Source organism: Desmodus rotundus, chromosome 3 (assembly GCF_022682495.2).
Source record: "Desmodus rotundus isolate HL8 chromosome 3, HLdesRot8A.1, whole genome shotgun sequence".
Classification (NCBI taxonomy): Eukaryota; Metazoa; Chordata; class Mammalia; order Chiroptera; family Phyllostomidae; genus Desmodus; species Desmodus rotundus.
Genome location: NC_071389.1, coordinates 21,094,602 through 21,115,299, shown reverse-complemented (window position 1 = coordinate 21,115,299; position 20,698 = coordinate 21,094,602). Strand labels below are relative to the sequence as shown.

The 20,698-nt window shown below is 49.1% G+C and overlaps 1 protein-coding gene across 1 annotated transcript in view; it reads left to right on the top strand.

The window, feature by feature from the left end:
• Positions 1 to 20,698, top strand: part of CSMD2 (CUB and Sushi multiple domains 2) — a 548,714-nt gene that overhangs the window by 348,640 nt on the left and 179,376 nt on the right. The window contains exons 14-19 of the mRNA XM_053921210.1: positions 65 to 391; positions 4,266 to 4,460; positions 15,499 to 15,637; positions 16,623 to 16,810; positions 17,555 to 17,743; positions 17,938 to 18,054. Coding sequence (XP_053777185.1) covers positions 65 to 391; positions 4,266 to 4,460; positions 15,499 to 15,637; positions 16,623 to 16,810; positions 17,555 to 17,743; positions 17,938 to 18,054 — 1,155 coding nt within the window. The remainder of the gene's footprint in view (positions 1 to 64; positions 392 to 4,265; positions 4,461 to 15,498; positions 15,638 to 16,622; positions 16,811 to 17,554; positions 17,744 to 17,937; positions 18,055 to 20,698) is intronic.

Below are 20,698 nucleotides of genomic sequence, written 5' to 3'. Positions count from 1 at the left end.
GCCCTCAGCAGCCCAGGCAGAGTGCTAGGGATGCTTCCTGACCTCCCCTGCTCTTCTCTTGCAGTTTCCTGCTTCTTCAATTTCACCAGCCCCTCTGGGGTCGTCCTGTCGCCCAACTACCCCGAGGACTACGGCAACCACCTCCACTGCGTCTGGCTCATCCTGGCCCGGCCTGAGAGCCGCATCCACCTGGCCTTCAATGACATTGACGTGGAGCCTCAGTTCGACTTCCTGGTCATCAAGGATGGGGCCACCGCCGAGGCCCCCGTCCTGGGCACCTTCTCAGGAAACCAGCTCCCCTCCTCCATCACCAGCAGCGGCCACGTGGCCCGTCTCGAGTTCCAGACCGACCACTCCACAGGGAAGAGGGGCTTCAACATCACCTTTACCAGTGAGTCTTCCCTCTGTCCCCAGCAGACCATCCCTCTGAGTGCCAGCCTCTGAGGATGGTGGAGGAGTGTCAGTATGGGTGGGCCAGTTCCAAGGGCTGCAAAGCCCAGGCCTGGGGCTCTAGCAAGACCAGGAAAAGCATAAAGCTCCGGCTGCCAGCCAGAGTGCTCTTTGCTGTGGAGTCCCTCTCTTTTCAGCATTGAGTTCCTACATATAATGTAAAAAGAGCCTGGAACCTCATTTCTCCTGCCCCCTGCCTCCTAGAAGTAGAAGGTACAGCTAGAACCATGAAGGGCTCAAGGGAGAGCGAGCTTCTGTCATCCCCTCGTTAATGACCGATCCCTCTCCAATGTGCTCCCCATGGTCTGGAACCCCCGCTTACTACTGACAGCAGATATCCGGGGGGGCTGCTCATGCTCAGCTTCGCCCAGTTCCCACTCCCATACTCAAATCAGGAACAAAAGTCTGGAGCGCTGTGTCTGGCTGGCTCTGACGCTCCGTTGGAGCTGACTCTTGGGGCATTTCCTCATCACCCCTCTCAAGGCCGCAGTCCAGAAGCTGTCATTTCCAGTTTCAATCCTGGGCCCCTTCTAGAAGCTATCTGAAGCTTGGCGGTGATTATTTTCATTTCTGTGTCTCCTGGGATTATAGGAAGGGTGGGGGTGGGGGCAGAACCTTGGAGACTGGAGATAACGAGCCACCAAAGGCAGCAAGAAGTACGTATCAGGCTATAATGAGCTAGACCCATGACCTTGGCCAATGACATATAGTCAAATGGGGCTAGAGTTGGATCTGCGGGAAGAATTACCTAGATCCTTTCCCAGAGGCTGCTTGTGAAATGCCAGTCCCCAACTCAAGTGCCACCCCATGCACACAAACACACACAGAGCTGGTCCCGCTGGTGATTCTGACAGGGCTGATCTCCCCCCAGCCCCCGCCCTCATCCGTGGCACAGAGGTCTTGCTTCCTTGTTTCCCCCGTCCCTGGGGTCGAATTGAGCTGAAGACAATAGATGCCAAATGGCCGGCCATTGGGGACCCCAGATGCCAAGGGAAACCCAAGCTAAAACGTTTACCTGCCATTCCCCTCAGCACCTTCCTCAGGGCACCAGACTCGCTAGAAACAGCAGCCTCCTCAGAGCATGCCTCCTCCAGGCTGCTCCTGCTCCCGTTATCGTGGGCAGCAGGAAGCAGAGCCCAGTCTGCCTTCCCTGCTCTTCCCCGCCTATGAGTGCAGCTCTAGCATGTAGGTCAGCCTGCTTTGCCGTGCGGCCGTGAGCTCTGGGCAGGTAGGGGAATGTGTTACTTCTCTGCCCATCTGGTACGTGGTAAGGATCGGTAAACATTTACCGGGTGGAAAGATCCGTGAATGACTCAATGCTCCTTCTCCCCTGGGGAAGTGGGACGAAGAAGAGTAGAGAGGTCCCCAGGGAAACCCCACTTGTCCAGGATGGTGACAGCTGAGAACTCTGCAGGGTCAGTGGCAGGGTGGACACTGGTGGGGCACCTGCAGCAAAAACATGCCCTGATAGTCTCCCAGGAAAACCAAACCCTAGTGAGTCCCCGTTTTCCAGGAAAGGAGCAAATGCTGGGTCCTTGGGAGGAAGAAAGAGGCACAGGGCGGTGGGCCCAACCTGAGGACCAAGCTCTTACCTCGCATTCCTCTCCAAGGTTTCCCGCCACTGTACACGCGACACACACCCAGTACGCACACAGTCAAAACAGAGGGCAGGTCAGAGGAGAAATGCTAACCACCGCCCCAAACCCCCACCCAGAAATGATTCTTGCCAACATTCGGTGAACACTCTCAGCGACATCAGGTATTTTTCTGTGCATCCATACAGACAGGCAGTTGGATGGTTAGGTAGAAATAATTTTTTAAAAATCTGGGCCCCACCCTAGATCTGCTGAATCAGAATCTCCAAGGGGCTGAGGCCGACGGATCTACTTAAGAGGCTTCTGAGGTGGTTCTGATGAAGCTGGTGAACAACAACCCACAGACAAGTGTTTGGGAAGATTTGTAGCGTAGTCTCCCCTGCAGAATGGCCATCTCCTGGGGCACAGCCCAGCTGACCATCATCCAGGCTGAGCTAGAGTCTGCCCAGTGTCAGGAGCTCCCCTCCCCAGACAGCTGTCTCCATGGCTTCCCCTTAGGGTGACTTGAAACCTGTGTCCCTATGACAAGGACCTGTGACTCCTTCCCACCCCTCGAGCTCCTTGGACTAAACCCAGTCCTCCCTCCCACTGGAATATCTTCAACAATGTTGAAGGAGCACCTATTTCCTGAGCACCTACTGTGTGGGCACTCTGCTGACCTACTGTGCGAGTACTCTGCAGTCACCATGGTGGACCCCACACCAGAAACATCACAGGCTGAGAGCTGTTCCTTTTCGCACAGCAGGAGGCAGGTTGGAGAAGCCACGCAGGTAGAACTGGGCAGTACTGAAGTCCTGGATGTAGAGCTTTTGATCCCAGATATTGAAAATAGCTTCATGGTCAGATTTGTGTGTGCATACGTGTGTGAATGTGCGCGTGAATGTGTGTGTGATAGGGCAGCCTTATGGTCCTGGTCCCGGATAAAGAAAGTGTGGGAGACTGAGGTCTGGGCTGACCTTGGCTTTGTATCTCAGAGGGAAGGGAGTTGGAGACTTCATGGAGGCTCTGGGAGGGACCATCACTGTCATCTCCATGCCAGATCCCCCACAGCTCCCCTTCAGTAAGAAGGATCCCCAGGTCAACAGGCGTCTTGCCTCCAGCAAAATCCAGCAGCCCCCAGGGTGAGCTGCTTCTGTTTCTGGCCACGCCAATGTTCCCATCACCAGATGATTCCAGAGGCGTGTAGATCAAGTTTTTTAAAGTGGTACTTGCCATGGAGCCTTGTTCCCACTGCAAAGCCACCATCCTTAAAGCAGCAGGGAGGCAAACAGGGAGTGGCTTCAGCCACTTGAGTGCTGGGATAGTGGCACCCCTGAGGGAGGAAGCCCGGGAGCATGCTTGGTGGAGATGGAGGGGAACGGGAAGAAGGGATGGGACTCATTCTTCAGCAGCCCTGGCCATCTATCAGGAGCTGTACCAAGTGTTCTCCACTCTCCTATTCGTATCAACTTTCATTTTATTTCTATCCCAGAATGACCCTGCAAGGGAAGTGTAATCTCATTTTATAGGTCAGGAATCAGAGGTTCAGCAAAATTACGTAAGTTGCCCAGAACCACGTAGCTAACGAGAGGCAAAGCTCGATTAAACCCAGAAGTGTCCTGACTGTCCTCCCCCATCCCCAACTGCATTATCAATTGCCTGGGAGAGTACCAGGCAGCCTGACAGTGACACGGGGATGAGGGAAATGGGTTCAGACAGCGTTGATTCCAAGGCACCTGCTTCCTGATGCTTAGTGTCTATTAGCGTCACACGAGTTAGAGCCCCGCTCACCTGCAACATAAGTGGTCCATCACTGTCTGAAGTTAGGGAGGCATGGAATGGATTTGACAGTGAGGAGACAGATCCGTTCCTTACGCCTCAGTTTCCTCATTTGCAAACTGAGATAATAATAGCTACTTCATGGAATCATTATGTAATGTAAATGAGCGAATATGAGAAATACTGATCCCACTGCCAATCTGTGAATGTTCATTAGAGAGAAATTGGATGAGGTGCTCGGGAAGACAGGAGATGGGGTTTAACAATCCCCTGCTTTGTGCCCAACGTGGCACATCATTCCCTGGTTTTAGGGCATCAGGCTCTCCCTCCAGCACGGCGGGTTCTTGGGGAAGTGGAGGTGGTCCAGGGTGGACCATTCTAATAAAGCCGATTTTCTTTGGCTGGGGGGTCCATCAGCACACCAGCTCCACTTAATCACACCCTTGACCCCCATCCATACAGCCTTCCGACACAACGAGTGCCCAGATCCCGGCGTTCCAGTGAATGGCAAACGGTTCGGTGACAGCCTCCAGCTGGGGAGTTCCATCTCCTTCCTCTGTGATGAAGGCTTCCTCGGGACGCAGGGCTCGGAGACCATCACCTGCATCCTGAAGGAGGGCAGCGTGGTCTGGAACAGCGCCGTGCTGCGGTGTGAAGGTATGTGGCTGCCAGACTGGGGGCCATAGCTGTCACCAGAGAGGCTGAGGAGGGGACCAAGGGGCCTGAGCCACGGTGGTGCCTTTCTGTGTCATCCTTCCTCTTCTCCCAGGACTCAGCGCCACCCTGTCACCCTCACACCAGAATGACAGGTGCTCAAAGGACCACTTGGCATGGAAGTTTGAATTGTAACCAGAGATTAAACTGGAGAAAACATGGGTTCTAGACTGCCAGGCATCAAATGCCTCTCTCAACTGGGGACTCTCAAAACCACAGCCACGAGGAGCCTGGCTTCCTGCTCCCCCCCAGGGCAGCTGCATCTGCTACTCTTTCCTTCACACGCTGATTTCCCCGATGCCCGGGGACATCTCCCAGGCTTGGCCTTTGTGCGCCCGTTCAGATCTGCCTTGTTATCCTTGTTATCCGTGTTATCCTCGCGGTCAGTCTCCAGGAGACTAAGGGCAGACCAGCCAGCAGAAACACAGCTTGATGCAAGCACGAGGGTTACCGCGGCATCTCCTCGGTCCTGCCTTGCCCCCCAGAGCAGGCTTTGATGCCACTTCAGAGACGAGCCATCCGTTCACCAAACTGCAGGCATTCAAAACACAAATGAAGCTTCTTGAGGGCAGAATCACGGCAAATCTGTGTACCAAGCACACTGCCTGGCACAGAATCAGCCCTCAGTAAAGATTTGCGAATAATGGATGAATAATGTGTATCCTGTAGGCCTTTGGGTGCCGTGGCCGTGCCCGAGGAGACAGGGACTGTGGTTCCCTCCTTTGGGGTGACGGGGGTGAGGGGAGGAGAGACCACGGAGAGCACAGTGCATGTGCCAGGGCCTGGGCTGGAATCCTGGCAGGCCCCTTCTCCCCTCTGAGCCTGTTTTTTTTAGCTAAAAAGGGTGGGGAGGTGATAATAGTAAGATGCATGTGAAAAGGGCAGTTCCTGGCATGAATTAATACCCAAAAGTGTTAGCTGTGCTGTCACTGGTTTGTAAACTCCATGAGGTCAGGGAATCACCTTTGGCCTCGTATTCCTGCTGCTGACGTGTGGTTTGGCACCTAGATGCTCAGGCGATACTGCTTGATGACTCACTGAATGAATGAATGAATGAATGACCTGTGTCTCAGCAGGCCACCGCTTGCCTCCACCCTGAAACTTACCAGCTGATTGACGCTGGGCAAGTGACGTGGCCTCTCTGTGCCTCAGTTGCCCCATCTGCAAAGAGCAGGTAATAATGGGAGCCTCCTCGCAGGGCTGTCGTGAGCAGGCACTGTTCTTGGAGCCGCGCCTGGCAGAGGCAGCACTCAGTGCGCGTCGGCCGCGAGCATTATTTTAACCTGATTTTCACCGTGTTTTCTTCAGACCAGTCAGATGATATCACTGCGTTGGGGAACGTCAGGTGGTACGTTTCCATCCTTCCAGGCGCCTGCCCCAGTCTTGACACAAACAGACTACTTTCTGCTCTCCGAAGTCCCACAGCGAGATCCCCACAGCCTCCTCTGCCACCTCCCCCCAGCAGAGTGAGCCCTTTTGGAAATCACATGGGCGCTAACATCAGAGAAACAGCGTGCAGCTCACGGCTCCACCCCCTCCCAGCTGTGGAGCTGGCGGAGGAGGGAATTCCCACGTTGGCAGCAGGGGAATGGCCATGCATGTCTGATGGGGTTGTTTGTGGGTGAAGCTGATGGCCTTGCAGAGCAGCCACATGGAGCCCAGGGTCCGGGGTTTGTCCGCAGGTGGTCGTTGTCCTTTCCTCCGGCTGGCCCCTCATTCTCCCTGGTGCTCGGCACTCTCCTTGGACTTCTCTGGTTTCCCTCGTGCTGGTCCATCTGTTCTGGGACGTTCCCCTGCTGTCTCTTGCTCACCTGATCTCCCCTGATTCTTCTTGCTCTTCATGGGCGAACAACAGGCCACTCCATTGGACACTTGGTCTCACCACTGTTATATTTTTCTTTACGGACCCCAGGGACCTCGGTCCTATCTTGCCACCAAGATCATCCTCACTTCTGGGCCAGAAGCCCATGTCCTAGCGCCTCTTGAGCCTGCAGGGGACTCAGTCCCAGCCAAGCTGACCCCTCTGAAGAGGCGTCAGGACTTGGTAACTTCAGATCCCTCCTCTTCTCTGCACTGTCGCCCCGGGCTCAGGTGCTCCTCGGCCATTGCCCTGCATGACGGCCATCGAGTACAGTGAAACACCCAAGACCGCGCACGGTGCAGGAGGCGGTCTGACCTGCTCTCACGGGCCCTAATACACAGGCAAAGTCCTGATTTTGAAATCGAAACCATCTCCTTTATTCTGTCCCCGGGGAACCAAAAATACGGGGCAACCTATTAGAGAGACCCCAATGTGGCACAGGGAACAAGAGCCTGCTCGTTTTTCTCTGAATGAGGGGTGTTGGCTGCCACCCTGGTTTTCGGGGACCTGGGGAGCAGCACATCAGAGGGGCAGAGTGAGAGACTCCGCATCAGGTGGCCAATCCCAGACCTAAAACCATAGAGCAAGTCGGGTGGAGAAACCCCTAGGCCCCTGGCCCCTGGGGGCCCCTTTCACCCCTTGTGTCCCAACCTTGGGAGAACCCTGCTTTGTAATCAGCATCTTTTTCAATTTTCTAGTTTTGTTTTTGATTAAGTGTCCCCACCTTGTGGACAATTAAATGCAGGCGCTAATGGTCTTTTAAAAAATCTTTTAATATATGCTAAGAGCCACTTAGTTTTTGAGAGGCTATAATGGGACAAGGGAGAAAATGGCTGCTTCTCCTAAATTTAGAAAGAAGGATGATTATCTGGCTGATGGAAAGCAGAAGTTGAGAAACTTTTCTTAAAGGGCCAGCTAGGAAGTATTTTGGGCTTGGCGAACCACCACCCAGCCATCGCTATAGGAAAACAGCCTGAGACAACGCAAGTGAAGGGGCTGGATTTGGTCCCTGGGCTGGACTTTGATGACCCCTGACCCAGAGAACATAAGGGATTCTGATGTTTAAAGTGAGGAATTCCCTAAGAAAGACTTCCAGGTAGTGAAGGCCTCTACAAAGGACTGCCCGGTTAGCTCTCCGCACATTCCTCCCTTCCATCTCTTTTAAAGAAGAATCACCTAAGTGTATCCCACTGTGAGAAGTGTTTTCCCTACTCATTTTGGCCATGCGCCAGTCTAGGAAGTAGGTGTAGTTACTGTTCCCACTGAGGCACAGAGAGGTGAAGTCACTTGCCCAGGTTTCTCCCAGCTTGTAAGCGACAGAGCCAGAATTCAAACCCAGACTCTTGGCTACACTGTTACTATATTCTTCTTCAATTATGTCCCTAGAGCACAGGTGGCAAACACAAGGCCCTCCACCTTGTTTCATCCAGCCCAGCACCTTGTTTCTACCCGGCCGCAGCACCGAGCTCTCACTTAGCTGTTAAGTAGTTACATTTATACAGTCTTAAAATTACATTCGGCCCTTTGAAGGCAACCGCAAGGCTGATGTGGCCCCGGTGAAAATGAGTCTGACATCCCTGCACTAGAGAGAATGTAATTTCAAACATGTTTATGAAAGACTTAACATCATCCACAAACAGAATGAAAAGCAGGGTTTCTACTTCCCATAGCCCAGCAGAAAATTAAAACAAACAGATACACGTCTATCACAAAAGATAAAGACAGGACACCCCACGGAAGCGTCAGAAATTAACGGCATAAAACAAAATGACAGCCGCAAAACAAACATGCCATAAAGGTAATTAAACTCCTCACTAAATGACAAAGACTCAAACTGATTTTTTTTAAATGTCACTTACAAGAAATATGTGAAAAAACAGGAGATAATCTACACTGAGTATATCTTTTCATTTTTAAAGTAATACTTGGTGGTTGTAAAAATGTAAATAATAACAAGTGAGATAAAGTTCAAAGTGAAAATCCTCATTTCTCCATCTCACTCCCCAGAGAAAAATAGTTTAACAATCTGGTATCAACATGTGCAGGTTTTTTTCCTCTGTGTGTATACCGAATGTGTGACTTTTATAATCAGAAAATTTTCAAGTTCTATAAAAAAGAAAGAAGGTCAGTTCTCCCCACTCCCACGAGAAGATTCTACGTGATGGTTATAGCTCACTTAGGCCTCCAAGGAAGAAGTAAGGGTAGTTATTGCATTTCTAACATTATCTTATTCAATCTTCTTGTCACTCTTGTGAGAAAGATATTATTATGCTCTCTCTATACATGAGAATTCTGGAAGGCAGTGAGATGAATGGGCTTGCCCGAGCTCACCATGCTAGTAATAACTGAGCTGTAACATGTGCTAAACCCCAGGCCACGTGCTTTACATACGCTGTCCAACCGAATCCTCCTGACGACCCTGGAAGGCAGGGACTCTTATCCTCACTTCACAGATGAGGAAACTGATGAAGCAACAGAGTGGTTAAGTAACGTGTCCGACATCACACAGCTGAGTGAATGGGAGAGTCGGGATTCAAATCCAGATATTCTGGTTCCAGAGCCATCCATTAATCACCAGAGGAGGTCTGTCTCACTCCAAAGTTCTCCTCCTTTCATTCTACATGAATGGGGATGGGTGCTGGTGGGTGGTGGAGAAGCGGGGCTAGATGAAGTAGAAGACAGAGGAAAAGGCTTTCACTGCCTCTGGTCATTCACACTGGACACTCAGTGAACTAATAGCCCTTGGAGGGCAGTGGTCAGGGTGGGCATTCCCAAGTCCACCCACAGTGGTTAGAAATGCAGTCGATGGAGTCAGACCACCCAAGCTTAAATCCTGGCTCTGCCACTTCCTAGCTGTGTGTTTCTGGTCCACATCCCTCACTCCTCTGCACCTGTTTCCTCGGCTGTGAAGTGAGGCTGACGCCAGTGGCCACTGCGTAGGTCATTGGGAGGGTGAACACACCGGAAAAGAGAAGGCTCTCGTACATCAGCAGTTCTCTGTATCAGTCTGTTGTACCATCATTGCCTTGCACGGCTTCAGCCTCAGGGCAGGAGAGATGGGTCATCCCTCACGAGGACACCAGCCCCTCATCGGAAGCCCGGGGTATTAATCATCTCATGCTGCCATGACCAAATATCACAGACCAGGTGGCTTAAACGGCAGAAACTTGTTTATCATAGCTCTTGAGGCACGAAGTCCAAGATCGAGGCACCAGCAGGGTTGGTTTCTCCCAAAGCCTCTCTCCTTGGCCAGCAGATGGCTGCCTTCTGGCCAGGTCCTCACTTGGCCTCTCCTCTGCACGCGCAGGCTCTCCTAGTGTCTCTTCCTCTTCTGATAAGGACCCCAGTCCACCCTTGCGACCTCATTTAGCCTTAAACCTCCTTAAAGGCACCATCTCCAAAAACAGGCTCATTGGGGTTAAGACTTCAGCCAGCGAATTTGGAGGGACATCATTCAATCACGATCCCAGTATCTCTACTTTCAACCAGTATTTCATTCCTTTGAAAAAATATTCATTGAGCACCTCCTGTGTCCCAGGCACTGGGTTAGGCACAGGAAGAGCTCAGCAATAAGGCAAGAGACCTTTTTTCCCCCTTTTTTCTCTTTTCTGTGTGTGCATGTGTGTGTGTGTGTGTTTCCTTTTTTACCCCAGCATCATTCTCTTCCAATACTTTTTATTAGTAAGTACTCATAAAATACACATAACAAAATTTACCATCTTAACCAACTTAGTGCATTCCTGCTGTGCAGCCGTCACCACCATCCACCTCCGGAACTCTTCATCCCGCAGAACTGAAGAGCTCTGTGCTCCTCTCAACACTGACTCCTCATTCCCTCCTCCCCCCGGCCCCTGGCAACCACCATCCACTTTGTGTGAATTTGACTCCTCGAAGTTCCTCCTATAAGTGGAGTCATACAGTCTTTACCCTTTTGTGACTGGCTGATTTCTTTTAGCATCTTCTCAAGGTCCATCTACGGTGTTGCATTAAGTCAGAATTTTTTTTTCCTTTGTAAGGTTGAAAAATTTTCTACTGCGTGTAAACAGCAATTTTGTTTATGCGTTTGCCCATCAATGCACATTCCTGGTTATTTTCCCCTTTTAGCTGTTGTGAACAACGCTGTTACAATGGAGCTGTACAGATGTCTGCTTGAGTCCCTGCTTTCACTTCTTTTGTTTGCCCCAGCATTTGTAATAAAAGTGTCCAACAGAGCGAGCAGTATAATGAACCCCCGTGCACCCATCACCCAGCTTCAACAATGACAAACTCATGGCCCGTCTTGTTTCATTTTACACCGCTACCCACCACCACCCTGCTCGGGGATTATTGTGAAGCAAATTTCAGGCAAAATGTTTCATCTGCAACATTTTAATGTGCATCCCTAACAGATAAAAAAAGAACGCTTTAAAACAAAGCCATAGCACCCTTATCTTAAAAAATAAAATAATTAACTTAATACAATCAAATTTCCATGATTATCTAATCCTTTCTTTTGTAGGGTTTTGTTTTGTTTTGTTTTGTTTTTTATCAGAATCCTAGTTAGGCTTACACATTACAGTTGACCTACGTGTCTCGAGCCCTCTGTGGCCCCTCGCAGTGTTGGGTTGGAGCGCCAGGTCACTGTTCCTGAGCAGACGCTTGCACTCTGAATTTTGGTGATCACGTCCCTCGGAGGCTGTTTAACATGATCTTCTCTATGTTGTATTTCCCCTAATTGGTGGTAATATCTAGAAACCTAATTAGATGTAGGTTCCTTTTTTCTGGCCAGAATATTTTATAAGCAGGGCTCTGGGCCTCCAATAGAGGCACATAATGTCTGGTTTTCTCTCTTTGGGGACTGTCGGGAACCATCAGTGACCCTAGTTGAGGGACCGCACGATGGTAATATGCCATTGTTTTCTTCTTCTTTCATAAGCCGACATACTTAACGAGAACGTGCCCACATCAACTGTTTGGTTACCCTGAGGTATCAGAAATGCTTAATTATTTTTCTTTATTTACCAGTTTTCATATTAATGAGTTGATTCCCTAATGCCTTTCACAGTTGAACATTTTTAAATGCTATTAAAGTCCAATGTATTTAAACATACTGTATGTATTTAAATCCATTGCTGTTATTACTCTAATTGACTCTCCAATTATCCCAGTGGGGGCCTTTTGAAATTAGCCCAACCTCATCTTGTACATTTTCTGTCCCTGACCTAGAATCAATTGTTTCTCCAAAGGGCCCTGATTTTTTTTTTGTTAAGTGAAAAGTGGTATTTAGAATCTGGGTTCTGGAGGTGCTTATTACTATTGAGTAGGTCCTTGTTTTTAAGTCTTTTCAATGAACAGAGAGTGAAGAAGGAGGTTTTTAAAGATAAAATGCATCATGGGTCATTTCATTTCCATGTGAGAATGTTTTTCCTTGCCTTCCTTGCTGTCATAGCTGTATCTCCTTCCACTCTTGCTGAAACTCCTAGTTCCCATCAACACCAGCTTCCATACCCAAGAGTCCCAGAGTTGTAACACCAGTACTACGCACAGCAATGTGACTGCTGAAAATAGTTTAAGCTGTTTTTCTTTCAGCTCTTTTTTCCCTGTATGGTACTGGGGGTGGGGGATCAAGTTACAATGTTTTTAAATTGCTTTGACTAGTTTCTCCATGTGCGATTATCCAACTAATACAGTATTTTATTCATTTTGTTTCCTCTGCTTTATGAGTATTGAGGGGTGGCTTATCAAATTTCAATATTTCTTTCTAATTGTGCAAAATATTTTCCATTCCATATGGAAACCTCTAAGAGAAGGAACCTACTGAGAAAGTCTAGCTTACCCTAACCCTATTCTCTCTACCCTATTCACGCCCTCTTTCCACGGGTAATCTTCAGATTTGGGGTTACTCTCTCATTGATTGTTAATATGAGTAAACGCGTATGTGTGTCTCCACCTGTTTTTTAGTTGTGGAATCATAGGACAGCCTTATTTTTCCACTTCTCTACCTTGCCTTTATTCACTTCATATATTCTAGGGACCCCTCCCTGACATTACATAGACTATTCCTCATTCGTATTGTATAGTTGCCTAGTGCATTTTGTTGATTGCCCCACTTTATTCACTCAGCTCCCCATTGCTAAACGTTCGGGCTGCTTTCAATTTTTTTCTATTACGAATAGTGCTGCCTTGTATAGCCTTGGAGATGTGTGTGTGTGCGTGGCATTTCGTGTTTTGCTAGTATATCTTGAAGATAGAGTTCTGCAAACAGAATTGCTGGGTTGTAGAGTAAATACATATGAATTTTGCTGGCTATGGCCAAATTTTTCTTCACAGGGGTTGTGTTATCTTGCATTTCCATCAGCAAGGTCCTGGAACACCTGCTTTCCCCCAGAGTCACAGGTCACCGAACTTTGGGTTTTGCCTACCTGATGAGAAATAATTTCTCATTGTAGTTTTAATCTGTATTTTATTAGTGAGAGTGAGGTTGAACCTCCTTTCAAATGATAAAGAGATTCGCATTTAGGAATCCTCCCCTCTTTCTCCCTGCCTAGCAACTGCCACCTGAAATATGAAGGTGAGCTAGAAAGAGGGAAGGGCTGAAAGAATAGAGAGGTCTTTGGACCATCATGTGAACAGAAGAGATGAGGTGGCCAAGGTAGTAAAGCAACACAGCGGAGAGGGAAGACAAAGACTAGTGAAGCCAGGATTTGGGCTTCCCTCGCTGGAGATTTTTAAATAGGGTTCGGTTGATAAATAGGCACTGAATGGAGAGTAGCCAAGGGAGGCCAGTGACTGGGTGATCGATGGCTTCCTGGAAAGTGAGTGAGCAGATCAGAGTCCAGCAACCAAAGAGGCTGGGCCTGTGTTGAACGGGAGCCAAGAGAGAGTCTCCACTTCTGCCGAAGTTCAGTACCTACAGGGGCCGCCAGGCACGGAGCGGTTGGCACGCCCCTCCCCACCTACAAGGTCTCCTGTGTCCATTGGAGAAATAGAGCAAAGAAAGCTTTAGTCGTTTCAGAGAGATGGATGGATGGGTTTTGAAAACTAGGTTCATCCTGGAAGTGATAATACCCATTTGCTATTTACTCTCAATGTTTGATGTAGGTGCTCTGTAATTACTTAGTTTCTACAAGCCTCAGCTTACTGAAAATGGTGATAATCCCTGCCTTTGAAATGAGGATAATAATAGTGTCTGCCTTTTAGTGTTGCAGTTGTCACAGGCTAATCCATAAGCCCTGATGTACAGTAAACTCTCAGCGCCCATGAGCTCATGCCTATCGGCTGTGGTTATAGAACTCTTATGTGCTGCGGGGGGGTTGGAGTCAGAGGTCTTGAGGTTAAATCTCAGCTCTGACTTCATTAGCTCTCCATCTAATCTCTGCCTGGTTAGCCTTAGTTTTCTCCTCTGTAAAATGGGGATAATAAAGCAGGCATTGTCTTATCATCAGTAAGAGTTATCTTCTATGATCTTCATCATCATCATCATTATTATGGATCCTTCTTAATTAAACTTCCTAGTATAACTTTCTATTAAGAATGTTGGACAGTTATTTTAGATATTTCCAAGAATTCAGAGAGGAAAAGTGTGCTACATTTGTCTGCACTTTGTGAAATTGATCGTCTGGAGGAATTTACAAAAATTTGCAGACATAGAAGTGCTTTGTAGCTCTTTATCCCCTTCCTGGTTTTGTTCAGGCCACTTTTGGCATCTGGTAGCCCCGTGGTAAGGAAATCCCAAGGAGGCAGGGGTTCCTTTAACACCGGGAGGCCACTTGGCTTAAGATCTCTGGGTTTATGCCATCTTCCTAGGGGTGAGTCCAGGCGCCCCCACGTGCTAACCCAGGATTTGTTACCCACCCTCCATTAGCGTCAGCTCGCGTAGCTGTAAGATGGAGAAAATAAGAGCAGCCCCCTCCCTGGGCTAGTGTTGTGTGAAGAGTGAACCTGATTGTTGACGTGAAGCTAAATGCCTGGCGTGAGTGGGCCCTCAGGCCACAGCGGGGTGGTGACAGCAGCAGCAGCTTTGGGCATGGGGAGGGCGGCGTACTAGTCAGGGTGGCCTAGGTTAGACAGTGTTGACAACACCCCCCAAGTCTCAGTGGCCTACAAACAGGAGCATAACGTAACCCACACACGTGGGCAACAGGGTCCTCAGGGGCTCTGCTCCTCAGAGTCACTGAGACACCTGACTGACAAGCCCGCCATCTCCACTCTTGTGCCACAATCACCAAGGCAGGAAACTTCACAGACCATGCCCTGGCTCCTAAGGTTTCCACATGGACATGACACGTATCACTTCTCTCATTTTATTGGTCAGGGCAGTCACATGGCCTAGCATGACTTCAACAGTGAAGTCGACCACGTGCCCTGAGGAGGAGCACCAGAAGAGCTCTCCTGACCACCGTAGAGGCCACGGGTCTGGTTGCAGGAAGAGGCAAGAATGATGGGAAAGATGTGGGTGCGAGTGGGAAGCTGAGAGGTGGGAAGGACGGGCAGAGACGCTGAGGGCCTGGGATAGCAGGCTTGGCAAGGTCGGAAGTATGCCTAGACCACCCAGGTGTGGGTGGCATTTGCTTACCTTTCCATCCACTCACTGATTCATCCAAGCAATGATCACTGATTTTTGATACAGAGGGGCAACTGTGCCAAGCTCTAGGCTAAATGCTGGGGATTCCAAGTTGTGTAAGATAGATAATGTGGTCTCTGCCCTCAAGGAGCTCCAAGCTCAGTGTGGGGGCTCCGCCCCTCTCCCCCGCCAGAACACTGGGTGAGGGGGGTGGGAGGGGCCTCTCCCTCTGCCACAGGCCTGACAGCTGAGTGAGGAACAAAGAAAATACCAGTGTGACCCAACCATTAGCTGTACTTCAGCCCTTCTCAAATGGCAAAGGACTTAGTTTAAAGGATTCTTTTCATTTCTTCCCTCTGGCCTTTAATAAAACTTCAAATGATGCAATCAAAAATATCTGTAAGGGTCCCAATAGACAGAGCTCACAGTTTTTATAGTTTATGTAATTTTCCATGAAAACGGAAACAATACTTGTTGGCAGACACATTTTTTACAGAGGGTTTTTTTTGTTTGTTTTTTTTGCTTGCTTGTTCATTTGTCCACCCAAGAAAGCCACTTCTCTCCCTTCTGTCCCCCAGCTCCCTGCGGTGGTCATCTGACTTCGCCAAGCGGCACCATCCTGTCTCCCGGCTGGCCTGGCTTCTACAAGGATTCCCTGAGCTGTGCCTGGGTGATTGAAGCCCAGCCAGGCTACCCCATCAAAATCACCTTTGACAGGTGCGTAAGACCAGAGCCCCAGGGGTGGGGGGAAAGAGGTGATTGCTACGCAGTGGTGTGGGAGGGCCCCTGGGCTGAGTGGGGGACTGTCACTGATGCTGAAATGTCAGCAAGGTCAAAGAACACTGGAGCGGACTGCCCTGGGTGGGGAAGACAGTGCTAGCTTTGCCCTTGGCCTTGGTCCCACCTCAATAGTGGGGTTTGTGCTGTGCAAGGGACTCTGACTGGAGGGGTAAGGAGAAGGCTGGGGATGTCAGAGGAGGGAGAGTGGGCAGATAGATGTTGAAAGAGGCGTCAGCATCTGCAGAGCCTAACCCTGAAATGTCCAATATGGGAAGGCGGCCTTCCTGACCTCTGACCCAAACCCTGCTCCCGTGCCCCACTTCCAGCTCCCACCCTGGTTATGCTCCTTGAGTGAGGAAAGAAGCCACTTGAAGATGAATACAAAATTCTAGACAAAGGATTCATGATCTAGAATAGCAGTCTACAAACTTTCCTGTGAACGGTCAGATATAAATATTTTAGGTTTTTGTGAACACTTGTGGATGTCTGTTACATAGTCTTTGCTTTAAAAGTATACATATATAATAATACATATAATTATATAATGCTTTTGTATAGCCTGACTATACAAGAATGGGCTATAGACCAGGTTTGGCCCCAGCCTGTAGTTAGCTGACCCTGGTCTGGAACATTCTATGCCCCGTGAGGCTAGTAGTCATTGAGCTTCCAGGTGTTCAGATGGGTCGTGGCCCAGCCCACAGAGAGGACTGGGAGAGCCGTGTCCACTGTGGGGGGAGAAGCGCCTAAATGCAGGAGAGAAGGTCCTTCCGCGTGGCTAGTGAACGTGTGCAAATTGTATTGAAATACCCCAGCCTGCCACAATCCCATTGTTCCAAAGCCCTGGGTCAGATGGGGCCTTTGGTCATTTGCAAATTCATAAGCTTTGGGTTTCTCAAGAAGTCTTCCTGTCTGTCTCTGGCAGATTTAAAACTGAGGTGAACTACGATACTCTGGAAGTGCGAGATGGACGGACATACTCAGCGCCCTTGATCGGGGTGTACCACGGGACCCAGGTCCCCCAGTTCCTTATCAGCACCAGCAACTACCTCTACCTCCTCTTCTCCACCGACAAGAGTCACTCAGACATCGGCTTCCAGCTCCGCTATGAGAGTGAGTCTCGGGGAGGGAGGTGGCAGGGTTGGCCCTGTCCCCATAGCATTGGCAAGGCTGTGCTCCTCGGGACACCCACCCTCGCTCTCAGCATCTCTCAGAACTCAACCTTTACAGAGAATGAAAGTTTCTTTCTAAAGAACCTTTAGAAAGAGTCACACCTTTAGAAGCAGTGAAAGCTGATGGCCCGCACACGGGCTCCTCGTGGGCACACAGCAGGGCCTCTTCCGTGTGCAATTGCTCGGGTGGTGCCGGGTTAGGCACTCTGGGGACAGAGCATTCGACAGATCGTGAAGTATAAGTGAGATGGCTTCTCCTACTTGCTCACCCCGCTCGTCACCGTCTGCATTCATTGCTGCCTTGATTTAAAGAGACTGACATCACTGCAGTTCTACAGACCGCTGCAGAAAGTTATGGCCAAGAGCACCATTAAGACACAGTCATTTTCTTACTTGGGTTTATATCCATTAGCTTTAGCGTGGTGTCTAAGCCTTAGTAGACACTCAACTTAGGTTTATTGAATGAATGAAGGGATGAATAAACAAATGATCAAGCCAACTTGTTTGCTCTGAACGGTCTTCAAATACTCTCTCAGCAGATGTTGGCAGCCACATTTCATTGGGGGATAGACGACAACTTAGGCCTTCCATAAAGCGGGGCTTTCTGCTCCCTCCCTTTGTGAGTCAGCCCGGGTCCCTTTCCTGTGGTGAGCGGTTTTTCCCAGCTGTGGTCTCTCTCTTCCAGCCATAACACTGCAATCGGACCACTGTCTGGACCCAGGGATCCCCGTAAATGGGCAGCGTCATGGAAATGACTTCTACGTGGGCGCCCTGGTGACTTTCAGCTGTGACTCAGGCTACACATTAAGTGACGGGGAGCCCCTGGAGTGTGAGCCCAATTTCCAGTGGAGCCGGGCACTACCCAGCTGTGAAGGTGAGGCACACCCTAAGGGGGCACCCAAGCAGCGATTCCTTTCCTGGCATGAAAAACCAGGAGCTCGAAGGAACTCTTCCACCATCATCAATGAAGGTTGTGGGTTTGAAAGGAGATGGGAGCAGATCCCCAGGAGGCCTGGGGGGAGCTTCTTGAGCCCTTCCAGTCTTTCACTGCCCTCTTCACTCCTGTAGCACTCTGCGGTGGCTTCATTCAAGGCTCCAGTGGGACCATCTTGTCTCCAGGGTTCCCTGACTTCTACCCCAACAACTTGAACTGCACCTGGATTATCGAAACATCGCATGGCAAGGGTGAGTGTTTTAGGCCCCTAGCAGTTATTGGGGGGTGTGCCACGGTCAGGACCCCACCTCCCGGGTCAAAGTGACCACAACAGGCATCTACCTATAGCATGACCTCTGGGCTTCGTCTGCATTTTTCTCACCAACAAGAAAGGTCCCAGAACCTTTCTCTTTGATCACAGAACTCCCGAACAGAATATTTAAAAATAAGTATTTTTGAACGCTGGAAGAATCTTAGAGGTTGCCAAAACTCAAATCCTTAATGCAGGAACCCTCCCTGAATCTCTCCCCACGAGATGATGACACGCCTTCTGTCTAAACTGTCTGAACACGTCCAGCGGTGGGGAATTGGCCAACTGCTTCGGCCCGTGGGCACCCGTTTCCATTTTTTGACGGATCTGACCCCTCCTAATAGCCTATACAGTGTCCCTGAAACTTCCTCCTTGTTCTGTGTCCTTGGAGAACATAGGATGCATCTGCTCCCTCTTCCTCATGTCCATCCTGCCAATACTGGACATAGCAGCCCTCTTCACGCATAACTCAGCTGTTCTTCACCAAGGACGAAGAAAGGGTTGCTGGTTACAAAACAAACATTCATTAAAATGACACCTGTGTGGCAGATCCCAGGTCTGGGAGCAAACAATAACCAGGCAGACTTGGCCTGTACCCTTAGAAGCTTATTCTGAAGGTCATCTAGAGTCACGGTTCTTACCCCCTCTGCACTTTGGCAAATTCTTTAATGCTTAGCTCACATCCTAGAGGTTTTGATTTTTTAGGCTGGAGGTCGTCTGTGTCTGTAGAACACCTCACTGTCAATTCTGATGCATGCCCTCAAATAAGAACCGCTGAGCCAGGAGAATTAACATATGTGAAAGCCAAGAAAAACAATTTAAAAGAATAATAATTCTTCTGGATATTATCAATAAAATGTTATTACAGGCTAAAATAATCTCAGTTTGGTGTGAGTATAGGAGTGGACTTACAAATCAGTGGGGGACAGCGAAGGTCCAGAAGCAGATTCCTGTGTGTGTGTATGAGAGGGAGAACGGCTTTAATGTATGATTAAAGTGTCGCTTCCAATCTACCGAAGAGAGGATGGATTATTTAAGAGATGGTTTTAAAACAGTGAGCTTAAACATTTGGGGGGGGAAACGGAGAGAAAAAAGTCATACCTCGCACATTTAACCACATAAATTCCAGGGCTAGAATGTGAAAATCTAACCTCAATAGGGACACCCTTGAAAGAGTGACACCAAAAGTAGAATCCATGAAGGCAAAGACTGTTAGACGTGATTAAATAAAACTTGGAACGGAATTATTTTTTTCAAAGCCATAAAAGCTTCCAGTAGTAAATGGCCAAAAATATTTGCAACATATACTCACTAAGGGTTACCAACCTGATGCATGAGAAGCTTTCACAATCTTTAAGAAAAATATTCCTGCTCTACAGGCTTGTAAAATGAACAGATCTACAAACCAACACTTCGTAATAGAGGAAACACAGAAATGAAGAGACATCAGCCCCACCGATAATGAGAGAAATGCACATTCCACCCGTAATGAAATAATACATTTCCCTCTTCACGTCAGCCAAGAACATGAAACTGTGTGGGAGATCGCCTGGAGCCACGAACATTCTCGTGCTGGCATTTGTGACTTGGCTGAAACTTCCCAGAGGGTGGTTTGGCAATGTGGGTCAAAAGCTAAAAACACACAAGCCATTGGACCCGGCAATGTCACTTCTTGACATTACCTGAAGACGATAACTAAAGTTGTCCATCGACATTTAGCTATAAGGATGTCTGCTCAAACACTTTGTCATTGAAAAATTAGGAACTTTCAGTGTCCATCAGCAAGGACGTGGTTAATAAACATGTGGCACAGCTCTGGCCAGTGGACCTCAGTCAGGCAGAGCGTCATCCTGTGGCTGCAACGTTGCGGGTTCAATTCCCGGCAGGGCACATGCCTAGGTTGCAGGTCTGATCCCCGGTCTGGGTGCTATGGGAGGCCATTGGTGGATATTTCTCTCTCTCAGTGATGTTTCTCTCTCTCCATTCCTTTCTCCCTCTCTATTCCTTTCTCCCTAAAAGCAATTTAAAAATAAGGCTAAACATGTGGTATAGCCATATATTATGTGTAAAGTATGCTGTTGGTATATAAAAAAAAAAAACCTGAAGGAAAAGTCAATGTATAGTCCCATCTATGAACTGAAGTGCCCAGCTGAGACTAGGATGGCCTGGAGCTTCTTGAGCAAGGCAGGACCATTCAGGCTGCCAGGGCAAGGCCAGTGTCCCCTTCTCCCCACAGTGTTGTTCTTGAGGAGAGAGGGATCAGGACAGTGTCTTTGGTCATCCCGCAGAGGTGTTTCCACCAAGCCTGGGCCAGAGGTGGCCCTCGCAAGAGCTAGAAGCTGCTGTGTGGCACCCAGAGGGAAAGAAGGGCAGCCCTTTCAATCCCTAGAGGAACAGCCCCTCTAGGCATGATTTCCTCCGTGTCTGCGCATCTGTCATTCATTATGGCGGGGGTGGGGGGGGTGGGCATCTCCATGCCTTTCCACGCATCTTTATCTACAAGTCAGTGCAGTTCAACAAATATTTAACAAATATTTTATATTTGCACTTCTCCTGGGTGCTTAGGGAAACACAGCCACTGCATC